Here is a 19582-nt window from a genome sequence, read left to right as displayed (position 1 = left end):
GTTGACATTTAAAATGGGTTAAGGTTAGGGTTTAGGATTATGGACGTCCCAAATGATCTCTGATAGCAATAACCGTCAGAAAAACACCGGTCACTTCCGTTGCAGTCGAGGACCTCAGCGCGAGGTGCGTTCAAGAGCATAAATTCAAACCTGTATTTTTGAATTTGTGTGAAAAGACAGCATTTACAAATAATGTCAGATGGAATAGGGGCGTGTCTCATATATCTGCTGAGATATGTGCTTGATTTAACAGCTACTAATTTGCGTCCAAACAAAATTGTCTTTCAAGGTTGCTTAGCGCAGAAGTATAGGACATCACTGCCACCTAGTGTACATCTACGTTAAAGTAACTATCCAGTGTTTCCAGATGTTTATGAAGTACGGTCTATAATTCATTGCAATATGAGATAAATGGTTTTCCTTACAATTTTTTATTTGGTGTGGGTGTATTTGTATTTTTTGATCCCCTTTAGCCAACGCCAATGGAAACAGCTAGACTTACTGCGGTCCGACACAACGAAAAAGACATTACAGACAAAACACTTTACAATTGACCCACATTTAAAAACATTTACATGTAGTGTGTGTGCATCTATCAGTTATACATACATGTCAGTACATACACGCAACAAGCAGGTCACATGGGGGGAGAGGCATTGTGCCGTGAGGTGTTGCTTTATTTTTTTTAACCAGTTTTGCTGTTCACTTGCGCTATACGAGATGGAAGGGTGTTCCAGGCACTCATGGCTCTGTATAATACTGTAAGTTACCTTGAATTTGTTCTGTACCTGGGGGCTGTGATAAGACCCATGGTAGCATGTCTGGTGGGGTAAGTGTGTGTGTCAGTCTTGTATGTAAGTTGTCTCAGCAAACCATTTGGAATTTCCAACACAAAGTTTCTTATAGAAACATGAAGTGACGCAGTCAGTCTTTCTTCAACTCTTAGCCAAGAGAGACTGGCATGCATTGTATTAACATTAGCCCTCTGCTTACAATGAAGAGCAAGACGTGCGGCTCGGTTCTGGGCCAACTGCAGCTTAACTGGGTCTTTCTTTGCAGCACTTGGCCAAATGACTGAACAATAATCAGGATAAGACACAACTAGAGCTTGCAGAACTAGACTAGACTATGTGGGGTGTGCTGTCAAAAAAGCAGAGCATATGATAGTTTACGATCAAAGGTAACACCAATTAATTTGGTCTCGTTTTTACGTTTAGCAAACGCTCTTATCCGGAGCTGTAAATCGCTCTGGATAAGAGTACATACATTTTCATACCTTTTCTTTCTCTCATACTGGTTCCCCATGTGAATTGAACTCACAACCCTAACTGGGCTACACAGGACTTGTTTCCTCAACTTGTTCAACAGCCACACCATTCATTACGAGATTCAGCTGAGGTCTGAAAATAATCGATCGTTAAAAAAATAATAATGTGAGTAGACCGCTGATTGGCCAGCTCACATCATCCTCAATGAGGTAATAGATACAAGTTTGAGGTGGGGCTTTTGAAGTGTTTTTTCCCCCTTCCAAATTATGCTTTGGCCACAAATATGAGTATAGGGTGAGTCAACAACATTATTTGGGTATGAGTTAACAGAATATTCACTTTTAAAAGTGCGATTTTCACTGGACAGTTACTTTAATGCAGGATTAAGTATGGATGGAACAGTGGCACACAATTCACCTGTGACCTACACTCATAAAACAAATGATCATATGTTGATAACAGATCTGTAGGTGAATGTCAAAGGGTGACAAATAGGCCACTTTTCGAAAGCTATGAATATTAGACTATATTTAGAGGGATTTTATGGGTTGCTTTTAACATAGAAGGGTATGAGGGGTGGAGGTGATAGTTGAAAGTAACCTAAATAATTCTGCCATGCCTCTTTGAATAATACCAAGGGTCAGGGCAGGCTATCATCATCACTAAACCTGTCATCAATCATTATTATTATCATCATGAACAACATAATCACCATCCCCATCATTACCTCGATCAAGCCTGAAACTGATCCTAGCAGCCCATACGACCATGGCCCCGGTAAGAGGCCCGGGGTAATTTGGAGCTCTGCGGGGAGGGGCACTTCACTTCCCGTAATTCGAATGGATACCGACCGTCAACATCATCAGACTCGAGCTAGGGGAGCAGATCCGACTTGAATTTTAACCGATTGACGCCATAACAGAGGTGAGACTGAGAGTAACATTTAATTTGACAATGACCACGGAGACGTTGTAGATGTGGAATAACAATTTATCTCATGAATCTTCTAAAGGTAGTAGTTGTTTGGGGGTTGGGGTAAAAAGCGATCTCTCGCTTGGCAGATGTTGACGCTTTTCTGAACAAAGCAACCAGTCAAAACGAGCCTACTAGTGTCTCGCTCAGCTACTTTAATATAACAATATGAGATCGTAACCTTTTATTAAAGAGTTCAGATTTAGATAGGCCACCTAATAGCATTTGGTAGATATGGTGATTTACTTTAGGAAGTTGAGAACGTAAATCCGCACGGGTAAAACAAAGGCTCCTCTCTCCAGCCTTGGTAGCTATTTTGAGTAGGCTAGTTTACACACAAAAAGTCCAACCAACCATACCATTAATGCAGGACGGTCAAACATTTCGCATACCTGAGTGTGTTCCGTTTTATTGTAGGACTATCTGTTGGCTATTAAAAGTGTAACACCAGCATTTGATTATAGTACTATAGGTAGGTACAGTAGTTTAGTTTTTTATTTAAAGGTCGATTGTAGCCTACAATTACCTCTAATTGTATCTAGATGCCAACACCTTATTCTCATTGCATCGGCTGTAGACTATTTCCTGGCCTTTATATACTTTTATAATAAAGGCGGCTATTTGGCCAACCCTTTCTCAAGGGAAAGATGGCAATTCTTTGGCCAAACTAAATGTAGTTCAAAAACATTTACAAAAATCATACTTTCTATTCAAATTTTATGAGTCTGAAGCTGACCTAGGCTAGTCTTCTGTCACACCTGAAGACAACTTGCTGTTTAGTTCACAATGTGTTAATAATATAAGCAGTGCAGACCGTCAGTGCAGACCACTGATAAGAGTAAACACAGTTAATTAAACAACTGTTTATTTTTATACTTTTTTCCTTTATCGCTTTTGGAGCCTGGGAGGTGTGAATGGCCTCTGTCTGTGTCGCTGCCTCCTTTCTCATATCACGGAATTCGGTCTGCTCCACAACTGAGGAAAAAAATATATATATATATCTGAAATTCGGTGCATATTCGGTTTTCTCTCTCCAATAGCTATTGAACCAAGCATGACATTCACACCTTTTTTTGTGTAAAAATACAAAACATATTTAGGATTTTAATCGTCAATAGCTCTTAAACGAATAAACAAAGCTTGTCATGACTATGAACATGAAGATTAAGTCCTAAATCTTATTTTGTACCAAAAACAAATTGATTGTTCTCCATCCACCCAGATTCAGAATATACAGTTGTCATACTCATGGCATGCTTGGTTCCATAGTTATTGATGAGAGAAAAACCAAATATCCAAAATAAAACACATTTTTACCTTGGTTGCTCCACATTCTCTGAGATACTGTTCTTCTGCTGTGTCTAAATAGGGATCATTTAATGTCCTCGGCCTAGCATTACAGACCACAAATCACGAGTCTAAGAAAAGCTATTGCCAGAGGAGTCTCTTTCATATAGTCTCTCTCCTCGCACAACTCAAGCTTTCATGTCTTTTTTGAGTGTCAGCTGATGGAAAGTATAAATCCCTAGTAGAGACTGTCTCTGCCATGGCTGTCCAGAGCCTTTGGTGTTAACTTGAGGGGCTGTGTGTGGACTTGTGGCAGACAGACACCAGAGTGGAGAGGGCATGTGTGACTCATGCTGATTCAAAGCTGTGTTTGAAGTGAGAGTCTATGGCTATGTTTACAACAGGCATCTCTCGTAATGTGTCTGTTCTGATGCAATTGTATACACACACACACACACACACACACACACACTCTTGCACAAGCATGCAGCCAACTCGGCCTGGCAATTCATTGTCTTCAACAGAGCCCATAGAATAGGGGACATCTGTAGATGGTAGGGCATAGGATACATTACACTGTGTGCTCCAATTTGTGTGTGTGTGTGGGGGGGTAGGTAACCATGGCGACGAGGGGTCATTCCTCTTGCTCCTCGATGAGTAACCACACCAAGGAGAGAGTGACCATGGCTAAGGTGACCCTGGAGAACTTCTACAGTAACCTGATATCCCAGCATGAGGAGAGAGAGATGAGGTGCGTGCTATGGCATTGACACACACACACGCACCATGCTCTCACATGCTGCAACTAGGAAGATCAGTGACATTGACAGGGTTCTGAAAAGCAAAGGTTGTTCCTCAAAACATGTCCGAAGCTGAGAAGGCAGCACAGTGCCACCAACAAGAGGAAGTGAGAGTAGAGGTGTTACACATCACTGACCTCAACTCGACCTCTCTCTCTGCTTAGAGCCTCACCCTGCCTGGGGGAGAAATGGGTGTAACCGCACCCTGCCAATGCGTGTAGGCAATACAATAAATGCAGTAGTAAAATAAGTCTGAACGATGTTTCAGTGTGTGACTAGTGCTTTTCACAATGCATCTGGAAGTACTTTTAGTTTGATAATATCTTGATTTACCCACTGTTGACCATCAGCAGTCCTACCAGGGTCCTGGGAAATCCATATTCAGTTGTTGAATTAAAATACAATCCCATTCTATCAAAACCTGAATCCAGAAATGCCAGGGATAAGGTTAAATTAAATAGTTTTATACCTTTAAAACCTCTACAGTATCTGTGTACCCCCCCGCGGGACGGTTGAGTGTTAAATGTTGGTATGTAATTTTAGGCGAACATTTTGAAAAAGGGTCCAATTTAATGAGGAACTCTGCTAAAGTGCCAGTAATCCATCAGTTTTAACCATTTTGAACACCCACTGTTTAGCTTTGTACATGTGGCCAGAAGTATTTTGTCAGTGCTGTGTATTATGTTGAGCTCTGTTTAGTCGAGAGAGCAAGAGAGAGTGTTTGAAAAGTCATACGGTTTATACAGTTTGTCCAGGGGCTGCAGTTGCATCTCATATTTATGACTTCAGAAGCCGTTATGCACAAAGCAAGCACCCAGTCACAGCTCATCCTACCCACCAACGAGCCGTGCCAAAAGAGGAAGTCCACACAAGAATATTATTCATGGTTTCACAGACCTGCTTAAAAAGGAGAATATACAAGAATTATAGGGGCTGGTTTGGCTAAGCTCCCTCATCTTTTCAAGAAAAACATTTATGGTTTATTTCTCTTTGAGAACATATGAATGGGTCATTCCTTTTCTGTCACCATTCCTCCATAACTGCCCCAAATAAATTAAATAACCGGTAGTGTAGTGCTCAGTATGGAGCTGCAGGCTGGGAGGTGACTTCCTGAATCAACATATTTGACCCTAACCTTTGATTCTTGACCCCCGACCCCTATCTTGTTGCTAGGCAACAGAAGCTGGAGAGGGTGATGGATGAGGAGGGACTGCCTGATGAGGAGGTGAGTGTAGTAACACACGCACACACACACACGCACACACACAAACACTTATACACAACCTGTGTTGCAGAAGTGTATGCGGCGCTCCCAGCATGCACGTAAGGAGACAGAGTTCCTGAGGCTGAAGAGAACCCGGCTGGGATTGGAAGACTTTGAGTCCCTCAAGGTGATTGGTCGAGGAGCTTTTGGAGAGGTAAGCCTACATAGAGCTATTGCAGTCCTAATTAGGTTATTACTATGTAATTAGTTATCATTTCACAATATAATAGCTTTGCGAGGTAAAAAGTGGGTTTGACAATAAAGTGTAGCTGAGTTATGTTTGTTATCACGCTCTGGTGGATCCTCCCATTTTCTCTATTCCCTGCTGAAAGTTATCTATCACTCAGCAGCAATAGAGGAGAGTGGGGTAAGTTGAGTAATATTTTACATTCAGCATCACTGATATCTGCATTTATTTCAGGATGTTGTGGATCCCTGGAAATAATAAGAATTCATGTAAACGTTACAGTTTTGATAACACAGCTTGTCCAAAAAAAGTGGTCTCTTGGCACAATTTAACCCAGGTATGGGTTAATCACGATCACTTTTTGTCTTTTAATAATTTTAAGCATATTTTAACACAGGCTTAACACCTAACGAACACTTTTAACATAGTCCAGCTCCTGTTGTTACCTCATATCCTTGGGCTCCCGAGTGGCACAGCGGCCTAAGGCACTGCATCTCAGTGCAAGAGATGTCACTACAGTCCCTGGTTTGATTCCAGGATGTTTCACCTCCGGATGTGATTGGGAGTCCCATAGGGCGGCGCACAATTGGTCTGGGTTTGGCCGGGGTAGGCCGTCATTGCAAATAAGAATTTGTTCTTAACTGACTTGCCTAGTTAAATAAAAACTTCTCTTTTTTTTTAATATCCCAGCGATAATGCCTTGGGAGGAAAACACTTACATTTGCTCAACTTGACATTGGCTTAATGATTGGTTCACTTTACCCCTTGGCCATTGGCTCAACGAATGGTTAACTTTACCCCATGGCCATTGGCTCAACTTAACATTTTGACTATATTAGCCCACAAAGCTACAAGGATGTACTTTCATGATCGGTTTAGGACCTCCCATTGCAGCTTATAAAATTATGACCTCTTTCTAAATATTTGGTCAAATTATACATTTTGTATAGTTTATAATTATCCCACAAACAAGGGTGGCTCAATTTACCCCACTCTCACCTACAGTCCTGTGTTTTTCAGTCTGAACTGCCTAATCCACTGGTTTCAGAAAATAATTTGATGGCGATGATGTAAATCCCTTCCCATTTGCCATGACCTCATGAGCTCATGTTGGATCACCTTTGCCCTCTGATCAACAGGTGCGTCTGGTCCAGAAGAAGGACACAGGTCATGTCTATGCGATGAAGATCCTGCGCAAGGCTGACATGCTGGAGAAGGAACAGGTGTGTGTTTTTCTCTGTCTCTCTCTCTCTCTGGGCTCTATTTTACACAATGGTAAGCGCAATAGGTTCGGGGCGTCAGAAATATTTTAGTTACTTGACAACTGGAATTATGGGTGCAGTAGCTGGCGGTGGCACGAAAAGACTGGGTTTTGATTACTAAACAAGTTGAAGGTGTGTCCAGGCTTGACCCCTCATTGCTCAATCAGAACGTGCTCCATGGCTAAATATGGATTTCTTCATGTTGTGTACGGCCTTTAATGTATTGCGTTGTCATCAACTCCAATTCAAATGTGAGTCCATTATAGCTCAGTTTGTTAAAAAGCCTCCAGCAACAGCATACGAAAAACAAGTATGTAGGCCTATCCCATCTTTGCTAAATACGTTGAACATGTTTGCAGTCCACATTGTAAGAAGCCTTATTGCATGGCTTCAATATGGAAATACATAGCATTCACACTGATATAGGGGCTACGCCTACTGTAAATTGCATTATGTCTGCCTTGTCTGAGCCATGGACCTGCCAAATGATGTCAATAAGCAAGATTAAATTATGAAAGAGAGTGAATCATTCTGATCAAATTCTTATCAAAAGGAAAAAACAACTTGTTTTTAATAGGCTGTCTAAATACTGTTACAGGCACCATAATTGCTCTCTTTGGGTGTATAATATTAAGGTAGACATTGTTTAAAACAAGTTGTTGCTTTTACTCACATCCAAAATAAGAACGTGAGCAGGCAAAAAAACAGTATGTTTTTCTGCTCCCAAACTTGATCTTTTAATAAAGCTTTGGCGATTTAAGATTTATTTCAAAGCAGTCTCACGAGCCAAATCGTTTATTGATAGGCTGCTATTTGGCCAATGCATTGGGAGTGGAGGGTGGGGGGGGCATGCTTGGTTTTTCTTCAAAATGAAATGGAAAAACAAGCAATCTGTTTTTAAAAACAACAACAATATTTCTAAATAGGATGGGGTCAGACGCGGGATATCATAAATCACATCTCACGTTAATGTCTTAACATGACATTTGCACGTCTATTTAAAATACTAGGGTCCTGTCAATTGTTTCGTTGCCTACTGAGAGTGACTCCAAAATGTTTCAAGCCACTCTCAGTAGACCATTTAAAACCCCTTCATTCATAGGCTACTTAGCTAATGCATGGCCAGGATAAAAAAATATGCACCTATACGAAGCTGCTAAACAAGACTATGCTTGGTTTTTAATCAAATTAAACGAAGTGGGAGGGGAACAAATAGTTTTTTTTTATGTTTCTAAATACATGATTCTAAGGCCCTAAAGACACATCTCTCTTTCCGTTGGCACTGTGAGCCATTGCTGCATAGGTTGCGCTTCCACACTCCGATTCCATGCCGTTATCAACTGTGTTACCGTTAAAACCTGCTTTTAGTGGGTCTTAACTTCCCTTTAGCACTGCATGAAATTGTCACTATGCGCTTGTTTTTAAGGACATACCTCAAATATTGCCACTCCTCCCACCTCAGCGCAAGCGAGCTGATGTAAATTGCGGAACCTGGTGTAATGCCAGTCCGTTTTTACAATGATGAAATTGCAAACTATTGTGTGTTCGACACTTGAGTCTCCTTAGCGCCTGCTGATAATAGAGCCCTGTGTCCCTTTTATTCGCTCAGCTCAGACATGTACTGTATCTAAGGGCATGTACTGTATCTAAGGATATGTACTGTATCTAAGGACATGTACTGTATCTAAGGCCACAGGATTACTTCACATTCCTCCTCCTTAAGCCTTGTGTCGTGTTGAAACATATTCCTTATTTTCCCAACGTATTATGGATATTTAACTTTGTTTATGTAGCAACAGCAATGGCTATTTCTGAATGTACCCCCTCCTCCCTCTCCTCCACTGCCCTCTCCAAATCTGTGAATATCAAAGGTCTTGGTGCTAGAGGATGGGACTGGACCTGTAGGCTTATTGATGTATACATTCTATGTGTTGTGTTTCGATGTTAAGTGGGTTAGCATTAGTGTAGAGAAAATGTGTGTGTGTGTTCGTTCTTTGTGATCTATGTGTTATATTTCTATGTTAGGTGGGTTAGCATTAGTGTTGAGAGATTGGGGGTGTGTGTTCCTTCTATGTGTTGTGTTTCGATGTTGGGTGTGTTGGCGTTAGTGTAGAGAGAATGTCTGTGTGTTCATTTTATGTGATCTACAGTATGTGTTGTTTTTCTATGTTAGGTGGGCCATATCCGGGCTGAAAGGGACATCCTGGTGCAGGCAGACAGTCTGTGGGTGGTCAAGATGTTCTACAGCTTCCAGGACAAGATGAACCTCTACCTACTCATGGAGTTCCTACCTGGAGGTGTGTGTGTGTTTGTGTGTGAAGTGTGCACGTGCATGTTTGCAATTGTGTGTGCGACGCTGATGCTCTTTGTGGCACTCCCTGCAGGTGACATGATGACGTTGCTGATGAAGAAGGATACTCTGTCAGAGGAGGAGACTCAGTTCTATGTGGCTGAGACGGTCCTGGCCATAGACTCGATACACCAGATGGGCTTCATACACAGAGACATCAAACCTGACAATGTACTGCTGGACTCCAAGGTACATATACACAGAACATGCTATATAATACATACATGCAAGCAAACACACACACACACTCTGTAACGTACTAACGTACGCGCTTGGAGTCAGGAAGCAGGTGCAGAAGGTACGTTTAATGGTAAGAGACGGCAGATAAACAAAACATGAGAAGCGTACTGAACGAGAACAAAACCAATACTGCCTAATGACTGAGGCTACTTAGGACTAAATAAAGGGAGATTATTCAAGGTGATGATGAGGTCCAGGTGTGCGCAATGATGGTGCCAGGACCTGTGGTTAGTAGACCGGCGACGTTGAGTGCCGGAGAGTGGCAGCTGGAGTAGGCGTGACACTCGATCTGGCTTGGGGTCCACGGGGCCCGGGCTGGCTGATATCCCAGGACGCACTGGAAGGGAGTCAGCTCGGTGGAGGAGTGACGAAGTGAGTTCTGTGCGTACTCCGCCCTGGGAAGGAAACGGGCCTACTCCCCCTGTCGGTCCTAAGGAACCTCCCCAGCTTCTGGTTAGTTCTTTCCACCTGCCCGTTGGACTGAGGCCAGTACGTGGATGTGAGGCTGGCCGTGGCCCCCAGCTTCTCCGTGAAGGCTCTCCATACTCACGATGTGAATTTGGGGTCAAGGTCGGAGACAATGTCCACCCGGAAGGCCTTAGGGCCAGAACATCTGCTGGAACAGTGCCTCAGAAACCTGGAGAGCGGCAGGGAGACCAAAGAGAGGGATAAAATGGCAGGATTTAGAGAATCTGTCCACAACAACCGTAATAGTGGTGAAACCATCAGACGGGGGGAGATCAGTGACAATGTCTATGGACAGATGGGTCTAAGGCTGCTGAGGCACGGGAAGGGGAAGGAGTTTCCCTGCTGGAGCATGCCAGGGAGATTTAGTTTGCGCACATACGGAGCAGGAGTTGACAGAGTGGGCAACGTCCTGCGCCAAGGTGGAACACCAGTACTTAGCGGAGATGGATTGAATGGTGCAGGTGATACCTGGGTGTCCAGCAGCGAGGGATGTGTGCGCCCAGGTCAGCAGCCTCTCTCTTACACCCGTGGGAACGTAGATGCGCTCAGGGGGGCAGGTAACAGGTGCAGGTTTCCTCTCCAGAGCCTGGTGGATGTGGAACCACAGGGTAAGGGAAAGCAGGGCCTCCGGCATCCTGATGCCGAGGCTGTGATTCTCATCCTTCGACCAGGATAAAGTGGGGTTATGACGTTGGAGCCACGGCAGGCCGAGGATGACTTTGTGTACTGGTGTAGTGATGATGAGGAAGGCTTTCTTGGTGCATGGCTCCCACGGTGAGGTTGAGTGGTGCTGTGATGTGCGTGATAGTGCCGGATCCCAATGGTCGGCTTGGACAGGAAAAGGAGAGGAGAGCGGGTATGAGGTGATGTTAAGGGAGGAGGCGAGGGCCTGGTCGATGAAATTCCCCGCGGCACCGGAGTCCACTAGAGTTGTAGAGACAACACCTGAGGGACAGCCGCCCCTCTGCCCTAGTGGACCCCGGGTTGGGACGCACCGGACAACACTGAAGCTGGTACCTCTCCTGGCCGCAATAGGAACACGACGTCCCTCTGCCAAGGACAGACGTTTGGCCCCTACCTCCATGGGTTCAGTCACTGCCTCAGAACGGCCAAAGGAGGAGGGCGAGGGGTGAGGAAGGTTCCGGCACTCCCAAAGAAGGTTGCTGTAGTAACCTGGTATATTTATGTTAAGTATTATGTTTACCAATAGATGGCAGTATTGACTCAATACGTGATTTGCTTTTAGTTATCCGTAACCGTTTAGTCTGCCATAAAACCGTGCTCGGAAACGCCTCAGGAAGCTTACGCCAGGTGCATTCCGGTAATGTTATTCTAAGTAACAATTAAATAATAAAACGTACTTATGTGTCCGGTGTCATCAATCTAAGAAGCATCCCAAGATACTACAGTTGTCCAGACAGATGGCCATCGCGATGAGTGCGTCCAAAGAAAGGTTGTCGTCCGGGCACGCCAGCGCCGTCTGAACCGCCTCGCGCAGACCTCTACGGAATAGGGTGCAGAGCACCGGTTCATTCCATCCGCCGGAGGCTGCCACGGTCCGGGAAGGTGAGGGCGTACTCCGCAATGGTCTGGGCATCCTGCCGGATTTGGAATAGTCGCTCACCTCCTTCTCTGCCCTCCGGTGGATGGTCGAAGACCGCCCTTAACAGAGCCATGAACCTCTCATATGAACCCATGAATACAAACAGGTTGAAATAACGTCATTAAAACGTGTTGAAATCTGGTTGAAATTACGTAATTACAAACAGGTTGAAATCTGGTTAAAATAACGTCTTTACTTTTTCTCTTTTTTTTTACGACCAAATCTCTAAATGTCATGTTTTAGTAGGGTCCAGACACTTTTTTTGCGATTTCACTTGTTTTTGAGAAATTTACCGCAACCAGTGATTCACTTCCTCGTTGTGCTGTACGGGAGGCTCCGAAAAATATGAACAAATTCTCCAAAAACATAGAAATACGTTATTTTAGAAACTGAAAATCTCTCAGTATAGTGATGCAGGTCTTTAGATGTTGTACACAAAATTGTGTCATTCAGAACCGTATCTGGAACGTTATATTTCAATTAGTTGCAACTGGAGTGATACCGCTCCGTTCATTCTATCAGCAAGCTACAAGGAGAATGGAGCAGCTGGATAAAGGAAACAGCTTGAGTCGCACAAAATGCAATGTAACGTTGCGGATAAAGTTCAGAATGACAATTGTATGTGTACAACATCTAAAAAAAACTGCGCCACCCTATTTTTGCGTTTCTAAAACAATGTATTTGGTTGTTTTTGGAGCACTTGTTCATGTGTTTTCAGAGCCCCCTGTACTGCACAACGAGGATGAGGAAGTGAATCGCTGGTTAGGGTAGGTTTCTCAAAAACAAATGAAAAAAAAAAAAAAAGTGCTCTGGACCCTTCTATAACATGCCATTTACATTTAGATTTTTTGATTCGGTTATAAAAAAGCAAGCAGGTTGAAATCTATTTGAAATTACATCAACACACACACAGGAGGATTACATCAGCATTAGAATGTGGTGATCTACCTGAGTGTCGAGTCTGAAATTATAAATCCACAACACAGTTTCAAAGTCACCACGGGAAGTGTGATTTCAGAACACTCTGATGTTGTCATGCGTTATTACTGAAACATCCCCAGGAAGTGGTGTAACACAAATAACCGTGTGTGTGTGTGTGTGTTCAGGGCCATGTGAAGCTATCAGACTTCGGCTTGTGTACAGGGTTGAAGAAGGCCCATCGGACAGAGTTCTACAGGAACCTCAACCACAGTGTTTCCAACGACTTCAGTGAGTACAACAATAAAGCTATACTCAATGAATTTAACTAGATACAATTAGAAAGCTAATACAACTATACATTTGTCATGGATCTTCCTCCTGGGTGCGTAGCTGTAACTGAGTTGTGCCTAAGACCAATCATTTCTTCTCCACAGCATCTCAGTACATGAACTCCAAGAGGAAAGCAGAGACCTGGAAGAGGAACAGACGACAGCTGGTGAGTGTCATGGCGCTCTGGCTACCTTTAGTCACTACTCCACTGGAGGATCGGTCTTAAGCCCAAACTTCCTCATAAACGCAGCAGAGACGACTGTAGTTAATTAGGGTATAAGACGGTTTACCAATGGCCTCTGCTTTTGAAATGTGTTGGTTATCCGTGTTCATTCACTCCTAGGAAAAAGTGTTCTCTCCTGTAAAGAGTAGAGCATCTCCAAATCCACATTTTCTCTTCGTGCGAGAGAGCCTGTCGTTCTGTATAGACCAGATTTCTCTAGATGAAATGAAGAAGGCCAGTGTAGTAGCAGAGATACAGTACACATCTGGTGTGCAGATGGTTGGATTTCTGGCCCTTTTTATGGGCTGACATTTACAGCACGGTTACAGTTACGTCAGCTTGGTTTCCACAGTGAATGTACTGTGTGGCATGGTAAGAGAAAAAGGCTAGGGTTGACTGCATTTTAATTAGGTCAATTCAGAACATTACTTGAAATGGTTATTCATTTCGGGGGCTAGAGGTTGTTTTACTGACTGGGCTGTGTCTAAAGCAGGGCGTACCTCTTACCCTGTCAACTCTCCTCTCTCTCTCTCTCCTTTCCTCTCTCTCTCTCTCCTTTCCTATCTCCCTCTCTCAGGCTTTCTCCACTGTGGGAACTCCAGACTACATCGCCCCGGAAGTGTTCATGCAGACCGGATACAACAAGCTCTGTGATTGGTGGAGCCTGGGGGTCATCATGTACGAGATGCTGATTGGTAGGAGTGATCGTTTGATTGATTGGAACACAGGCACTAACTTGCAAGAAGTAAGTTAGGATTGAATTAGGATTGCTGTCTAAGTTTCTTTGTGTCTCTCCAGGCTACCCCCCGTTCTGTTCGGAGACGCCCCAGGAGACATATAAGAAGGTGATGAACTGGAAGGAGACTCTGGTGTTCCCTCCGGAAGTCCCCATCTCAGAGAGGGCCAAGGAACTCATCCTCAGGTGAGCACCAGTACACTCTTGGGAAAAAAGGGTTCCAAAATGGTTCTTTGCAGAGGGAGGGAGTTCTACCAATAACCATTTTCATATGAAGAATCCTTTTTTGGAAGATGAGGGTTCTTTGTAAGGCAAAGGGTTCAAACTGGAATCTTTCTCATCCTAAGAACCGTTTTTGGAAGGAAGGTTTCTTTGGATGGCAATAAGGATTCTTTGAAAGACAAGAAGGGTTCTACATAGAACCCTTGTGAATCTAAATAAGCTTTTTATTGTATTTTATTTTATTTAAATAGTGCCTGAGTATTCCTGTTTATCTCGGTGTTTAAAGTTGAACCCTCTTGAGCTTAAAAGGATAGGTGTAAGAATGTTTTAAACTGTACCTACACTACCGTTCAAAAGTTTGGGGCCACTTAGAAATGTCCTTGTTTTCGATGTAAACATACATGAAATGAGTTGCAAAATGAATAGGAAATATAGTCAAGATGTTGACAAGGTTATAAATAATGATTTTTAATTGAAATAGTAATTGAGTCCTTCAAACTTTGCTTTCGTCAAAGAATCCTCCATTTGCAGCCATTACAGCCTTGCAGAACTTTGGCATTCTAGTTGTCAATTTGCTGAGGTAATCTGAATGGATTTCACCCCATGCTTCCTGAAGCACCTCCCACAAGTTGGATTGGCTTGATGGGCACTTCTTACACACCATAAAGTCAAGCTGCTCCCACAACAGCTCAATAGGGTTGAGATCCGGTGTCTGTGCTGGCCACTCCATTATAGACATATAATATTATAGACTTCCCTAAATAGTTCTTGCATAGTTTGGAGCTGTGCTTTGGGTCATTGTCCTGTTGTAGGAGAAAAATGGCTCCAATTAAGCGCCGTCCACAGGGTATGGCATGGCGTTGCAAAATGGTGTGATAGCCTTCCTTCTTCATGATCCCATTTAACCTGTACAAATCTCCCACTTTACCAACACCAAAGCACCTCCAGACCATCACGTTGCCTCCACCATGCTTGACAGATGGCATCAAGCATTTTTCCAGCATATTTTTAAAAATTCTGCGTCTCATGAATGTTCTTCTTTGGGATCCGAACACCTCAAACTAACATTTGTCTTTTATTTTTATTGGCCAGTCTGAGATATGGCTTTTTCTTTGCTACTCTGCCTTGAAGGCCAGCATCCCGGAGTCGCCTCCTCACTGTTGACATTGAGACTGGTGTTTTGCGGGCACTATTTAATGAAGCTGCCAGTTGAGGACTTGTGATGTGTCTGTTTCTCAAACTAGACACTCTAATGTACTTGTCCTCTTAATCAGTTGTGCACGGGGGCCTCCCACTCCTCTTTCTATTCTGGTTAGAGCCAGTTTGCACTTTTCTGTGAAGGGAGTAGTACACAGCGTTGTATGAGATCTTCAGTTTCTTGGCAATTTCTCGCATTGAATAGCCTTCATTTCTCAGAACAAGAATAGACTGACGAGATTCAGAAGAAAGTTCTTTGTTTCTGGACATTTTGAGCCTGTAATCAAACCAACAAATGTTGATGCTCCAGATACTCAACTAGTCTAAAGAAGGCCAGTTTTATTGCTTCTTTAATCAGAACAACTGTTTTCAGCTGTGCTAACATAATTGCAAAAGTGTTTTCTAATGATCTATTAGCCTTTTAAAATGAGAAACTTGGATTAGCTAACACAACATGCCATTGAAACACAAGAGTGATGGTTGCAGATAATGGGCCTCTGTACGCCAATGTAGATATTCCATAAAACATCTGCCGTTTCCGGCTTCAATAGTCATTTACAACATTAACAATGTCTGCACTGTATTTCTGATCAATTTGATGTCATTTTAATGAACAAAATAGTAGCTTTTCTTTCAAAAACAAGGACATTTCTAAGTGACCCCAAACTTTTGAACGGTAGTGTGTATGGGAATATTTGTACACAACAAATTGGCCAGTTTTACCTAGTGTTGATTTTTTAGTGTAACATTTCTAAGGTTGATTCAGGATTTAAATTCACTCTATAAAGAGCCAAATTAACACTCAGGGGTTTAAACGGACCCAATTGTTGGTGTTAATAACCAAAGGCGAATGTGTGATTGTGTCATTTTGTACTCTGTGTAGAGTAAAACATTCAAATCCACACCCATCGTTAACATATTTCCTAGCATGCTCTATAGCAGGTTGTTGTCTCCTATGGGGACAAACCGAAAGATGTTCTACTTAACACCTTTTTTTTCTAAGAGTGCATTACATATAACATGGTCAAAAAGAGAGAGAGAGATGTATAAACAGCCAATAGAGGCCATTGTACAGTATGTTATTCTTGTTAAGAATGAACGTCAACTAAATGGTTCAATTGTAAAACATGAATGTCATCTCGAGCAAAATACTGCATCTCTGGCAGGTACACTTCTATGTCCCTTTATGTGGTTGTTCTCAGGATCAACATTTTGGCTTATTCCTACTTAGGTTCTGCTGTGAGGGAGATCATCGGATCGGGGCGACAGGGGTGGAGGAGATCAAGAGAAACCCATTCTTTGAGGGAGTCGATTACGACCACATCAGGTACACAGGGAGTTCTTTCCAGGAACAGTTTATAGGCAAAAAAAAGTTTTTTTTATTTTTTATACCTCTGCGGTCCAAGAAGTCCAGGTCTTACTACAGTCTTACTGTGTTTGTCGCCCAACCCAGGGAGAGACCTGCAGCGATTCCCGTGGAGATCAAAAGCATAGACGATACGTCAAACTTCGACGAGTTCCCCGAGTCGGACATCCTCTCACCCACAGGTGAGAGAAAGACGAGTTTCGGCAGAAACTATTTTCCTGTGTCTTTCAAAGTTTGTGTGTTATTCTTGACTATTCGTGTGTGTGTGTGTATGTGTGTGTGTGGTTGTACAGTATACCTTGTGGCTATCAACTCTAAATATCTCCCTTTCACCTGGTCTATTTCCGCTCCCACATTCCTCTCCCTCTTTTGTCACTCTCCTTTCTCTCCCCCTTTCTCTCTCTCCCCCCAGCTGCAGCAGCACCCACCAAGTCTCCAGCAGCAGCAGCAGCAGCGGAGGCTGACTATAAAAATAAGGACTGGGTCTTCATCAACTACACCTACAAGCGATTCGAGGGCCTGACAGCCAGGGGAGCCATCCCTTCCTATATGAAGGGAAGCAAGAGATGAACTCTGACCCTATAACCTGTGCTGCAGTGACCCACTGATTCCCATATCCCCCGCAGCACCCAGATACCTTCACACAACGGTTCAGTTTCATTATACACATTTTTTTTTATTTTATTTTTTTACAAAATTCAACTGTTAAGTGTTCTATTTCCTGCAGGCCTTCTGAACCAGGATTCTGAGGAATCTGGTTGAACCAACCCTAACCAGTTCATTATACCCTGTGGATACATGGTTGTAACCACAGTTTGGCCTTATGTGACTTGGGGCCCAGTAACCGGGTTTCCAGGATGTGAAAACCACCATTATTCTTTCACTGTCAATGCATGTTTGGATGAATTATCTCAGTAAAATTTTTACAGCGTGTAACAATTACTCATCTCAAATATGCTTTCTCGCTGTGTAGGAAGAATGTCCATTTTATCTTCGATACCAGGATAGCACTTTTGATTGAATAGGGCCCAATGTCTCAGAGCTGAAGCCTGGCTCTAACTTTCCCACCAGCACTGAACTCTGATGTACAGCATTATAGCTGTCCCCTTATGTCCTTCCAGAACCTCTCCACTCCTCTCCTCAACCTGTCATATGGTTAATAGGCAAACGTCTCTACTGTTCTCTAGGAAGCTGGCAGGTTCACAGCAGTCTGTCTCACTACCCCTGTGATGTCATTAGATCACCGCTTGCCTTGGAGAGAGGAGTTCTAACAATGCTATTTTTAGCATTCTATTTCTGTGATTCCTGTGATGTCATCAGTCAGAGTGAGTGAGAATGTTCAACAAAGGACGGAAAATTCCATGGTAGTCTAGCTACTCCTCAATAAGGGGTTTATTGAGGAAGCACTTCTCCTTCACTGCCTTTGTTGGTTGTCTCAACTTATAATGTGCCCTGTTATTTCTTTTATCATTTTGTAATGTATAATTTTCATAATACAGACGTTTTCAAAAAGGTTCATTCAGATGCTGTGTGGGATTGAAGTAGTACTAGTCTTCAGGGATATAACTAATGCTGGTTGTGAGTGTATGTTGAACTGTCTGAATGACACTACCTTGAGACGTCATGTCCATTTTATATGCTTTACCCAAAGAATTCCAAGAGCTGTACATTAGTTTGAAATTGGAATCCCCCTTTTTTTGTTTCATGTTAAATTGTTTGTATGCAGGATGGAAAGATTTTGCTCACCCGACAGTGCTTGATTTTTTTGTAATTTTTTTTTTTTTTTACAGCTGCTCTTTCTAAAGCTGGTATTTAATTAAAGGCTTCTCATGTTACGTTTTTTTCCCCCATATAGTAATTTAACTCACAAAGGAACCACTGTTTTATGCACAATGCTGGGGATTTATGGATTTCACGTACATTTTAAAACTTCAGCAAATATGTAATATAGAGCTTGAACTTTCACATATATCTGTGTTTAAGCACTTTCAGCACTGTTAGTGTGTGTATGTGCGTATTATGTAAAAAAAAGGAAAACAAACTTGGCCTCACTTTACACCTTACATGAGTAACTACAGGATACTTTTTACCAGGTGAACTACTGCAGTCAGGTAGTAGTAGGCCTAACACTAACCATTTGTTCTCGCTCTTTTATTTTTCAAGAGACTAAAATGGTATGTGCTATGTAACTACTTGCACTTAAATGTAATTACACAGATTATTCCCACATAGTAACCCAGTAGTAATTGAGTAAGATTGTAAAGTGATGCAACATTTTTTTTCCCCAGATAGACGACTGAATGACGTTGACGGTTAGTTCTCCTCTCGTTCTGATTTTCACTCGAGTGCTTTAAGGTCTTTGTACCTGCTGGAGAAGTAAACTCTGAGCAGCTGCTTAGCATGATAGATTCTTACTAGTGTAATGCTGTTTGAAAAGGTGCACATGCCAAATAGGCGGTACAATAATTCCCATTAAGTCTGCTTATGTTTTTTAATATAGCCTATATTTTGTATCAATGCTCACACCAAGCTGTTCCTTTTGAACAAGGAAAAATATTGATATGCAAATGAGTACATGTATAAACCGCAGTCTTTTCTCTGCTGGGTGACACATATACTATGTATAGATCTGTGTGTGTGTGTGTGTGTGTGTGTCCATGTGTGTGTATCTTATTGAATCCTTCTGTATGAGGTTTGAATGTTTTCAGCTCAACTATATTTCTCAGCAAAGGAGAACACATGTTCACTATGAGAAAAAAAAAGCTTTAAATGCTGAGAATTATTTCATCTTTCAATAAAACATTTGTACAATTCTGGGGCATACTGTCGTTTCTTTTTTATGCCTTTGTCAGCATGGCCATCTTTTCTATGAGATGTCGACCTGAG

General features: G+C 42.5%; 1 protein-coding gene across 1 annotated transcript; it reads left to right on the top strand.

The window, feature by feature from the left end:
• Positions 1-696: 696 nt before the first annotated feature.
• On the top strand, positions 697-19509 carry LOC110494038 (serine/threonine-protein kinase 38). The gene is made up of 14 exons (XM_021568720.2): positions 697-2192; positions 4142-4278; positions 5501-5552; positions 5623-5745; positions 6918-7001; positions 9214-9337; positions 9425-9579; positions 12808-12910; positions 13057-13118; positions 13753-13870; positions 13974-14097; positions 16562-16657; positions 16784-16878; positions 17109-19509. The coding sequence occupies exons 2-14, from the start codon at positions 4148-4150 to the stop codon at positions 17264-17266; spliced, it is 1425 nt and encodes a 474-aa protein (XP_021424395.1). The 5' UTR covers positions 697-2192; positions 4142-4147; the 3' UTR covers positions 17267-19509.
• Positions 19510-19582: the final 73 nt, after the last annotated feature.

This window comes from Oncorhynchus mykiss, chromosome 17, assembly GCF_013265735.2.
Source record: "Oncorhynchus mykiss isolate Arlee chromosome 17, USDA_OmykA_1.1, whole genome shotgun sequence".
Lineage (NCBI taxonomy): Eukaryota > Metazoa > Chordata > Actinopteri > Salmoniformes > Salmonidae > Oncorhynchus > Oncorhynchus mykiss.
Note: the sequence above shows the minus strand (reverse complement) of the source record. Positions and strands in the feature narration are given on the sequence as shown.

Excerpts from the sequence above, each read along its gene's own strand:
- LOC110494038 (XM_021568720.2), top strand. The coding sequence starts at position 4,148 with ATGGCGACGAGGGGTCATTCCTCTTGCTCCTCGATGAGTAACCACACC. Across the intron at positions 13,119-13,752 it reads AGAGGAACAGACGACAGCTG|GCTTTCTCCACTGTGGGAAC; the intron begins GTGAGTGTCATG and ends TCCCTCTCTCAG. Across the intron at positions 14,098-16,561 it reads GCCAAGGAACTCATCCTCAG|GTTCTGCTGTGAGGGAGATC; the intron begins GTGAGCACCAGT and ends ATTCCTACTTAG.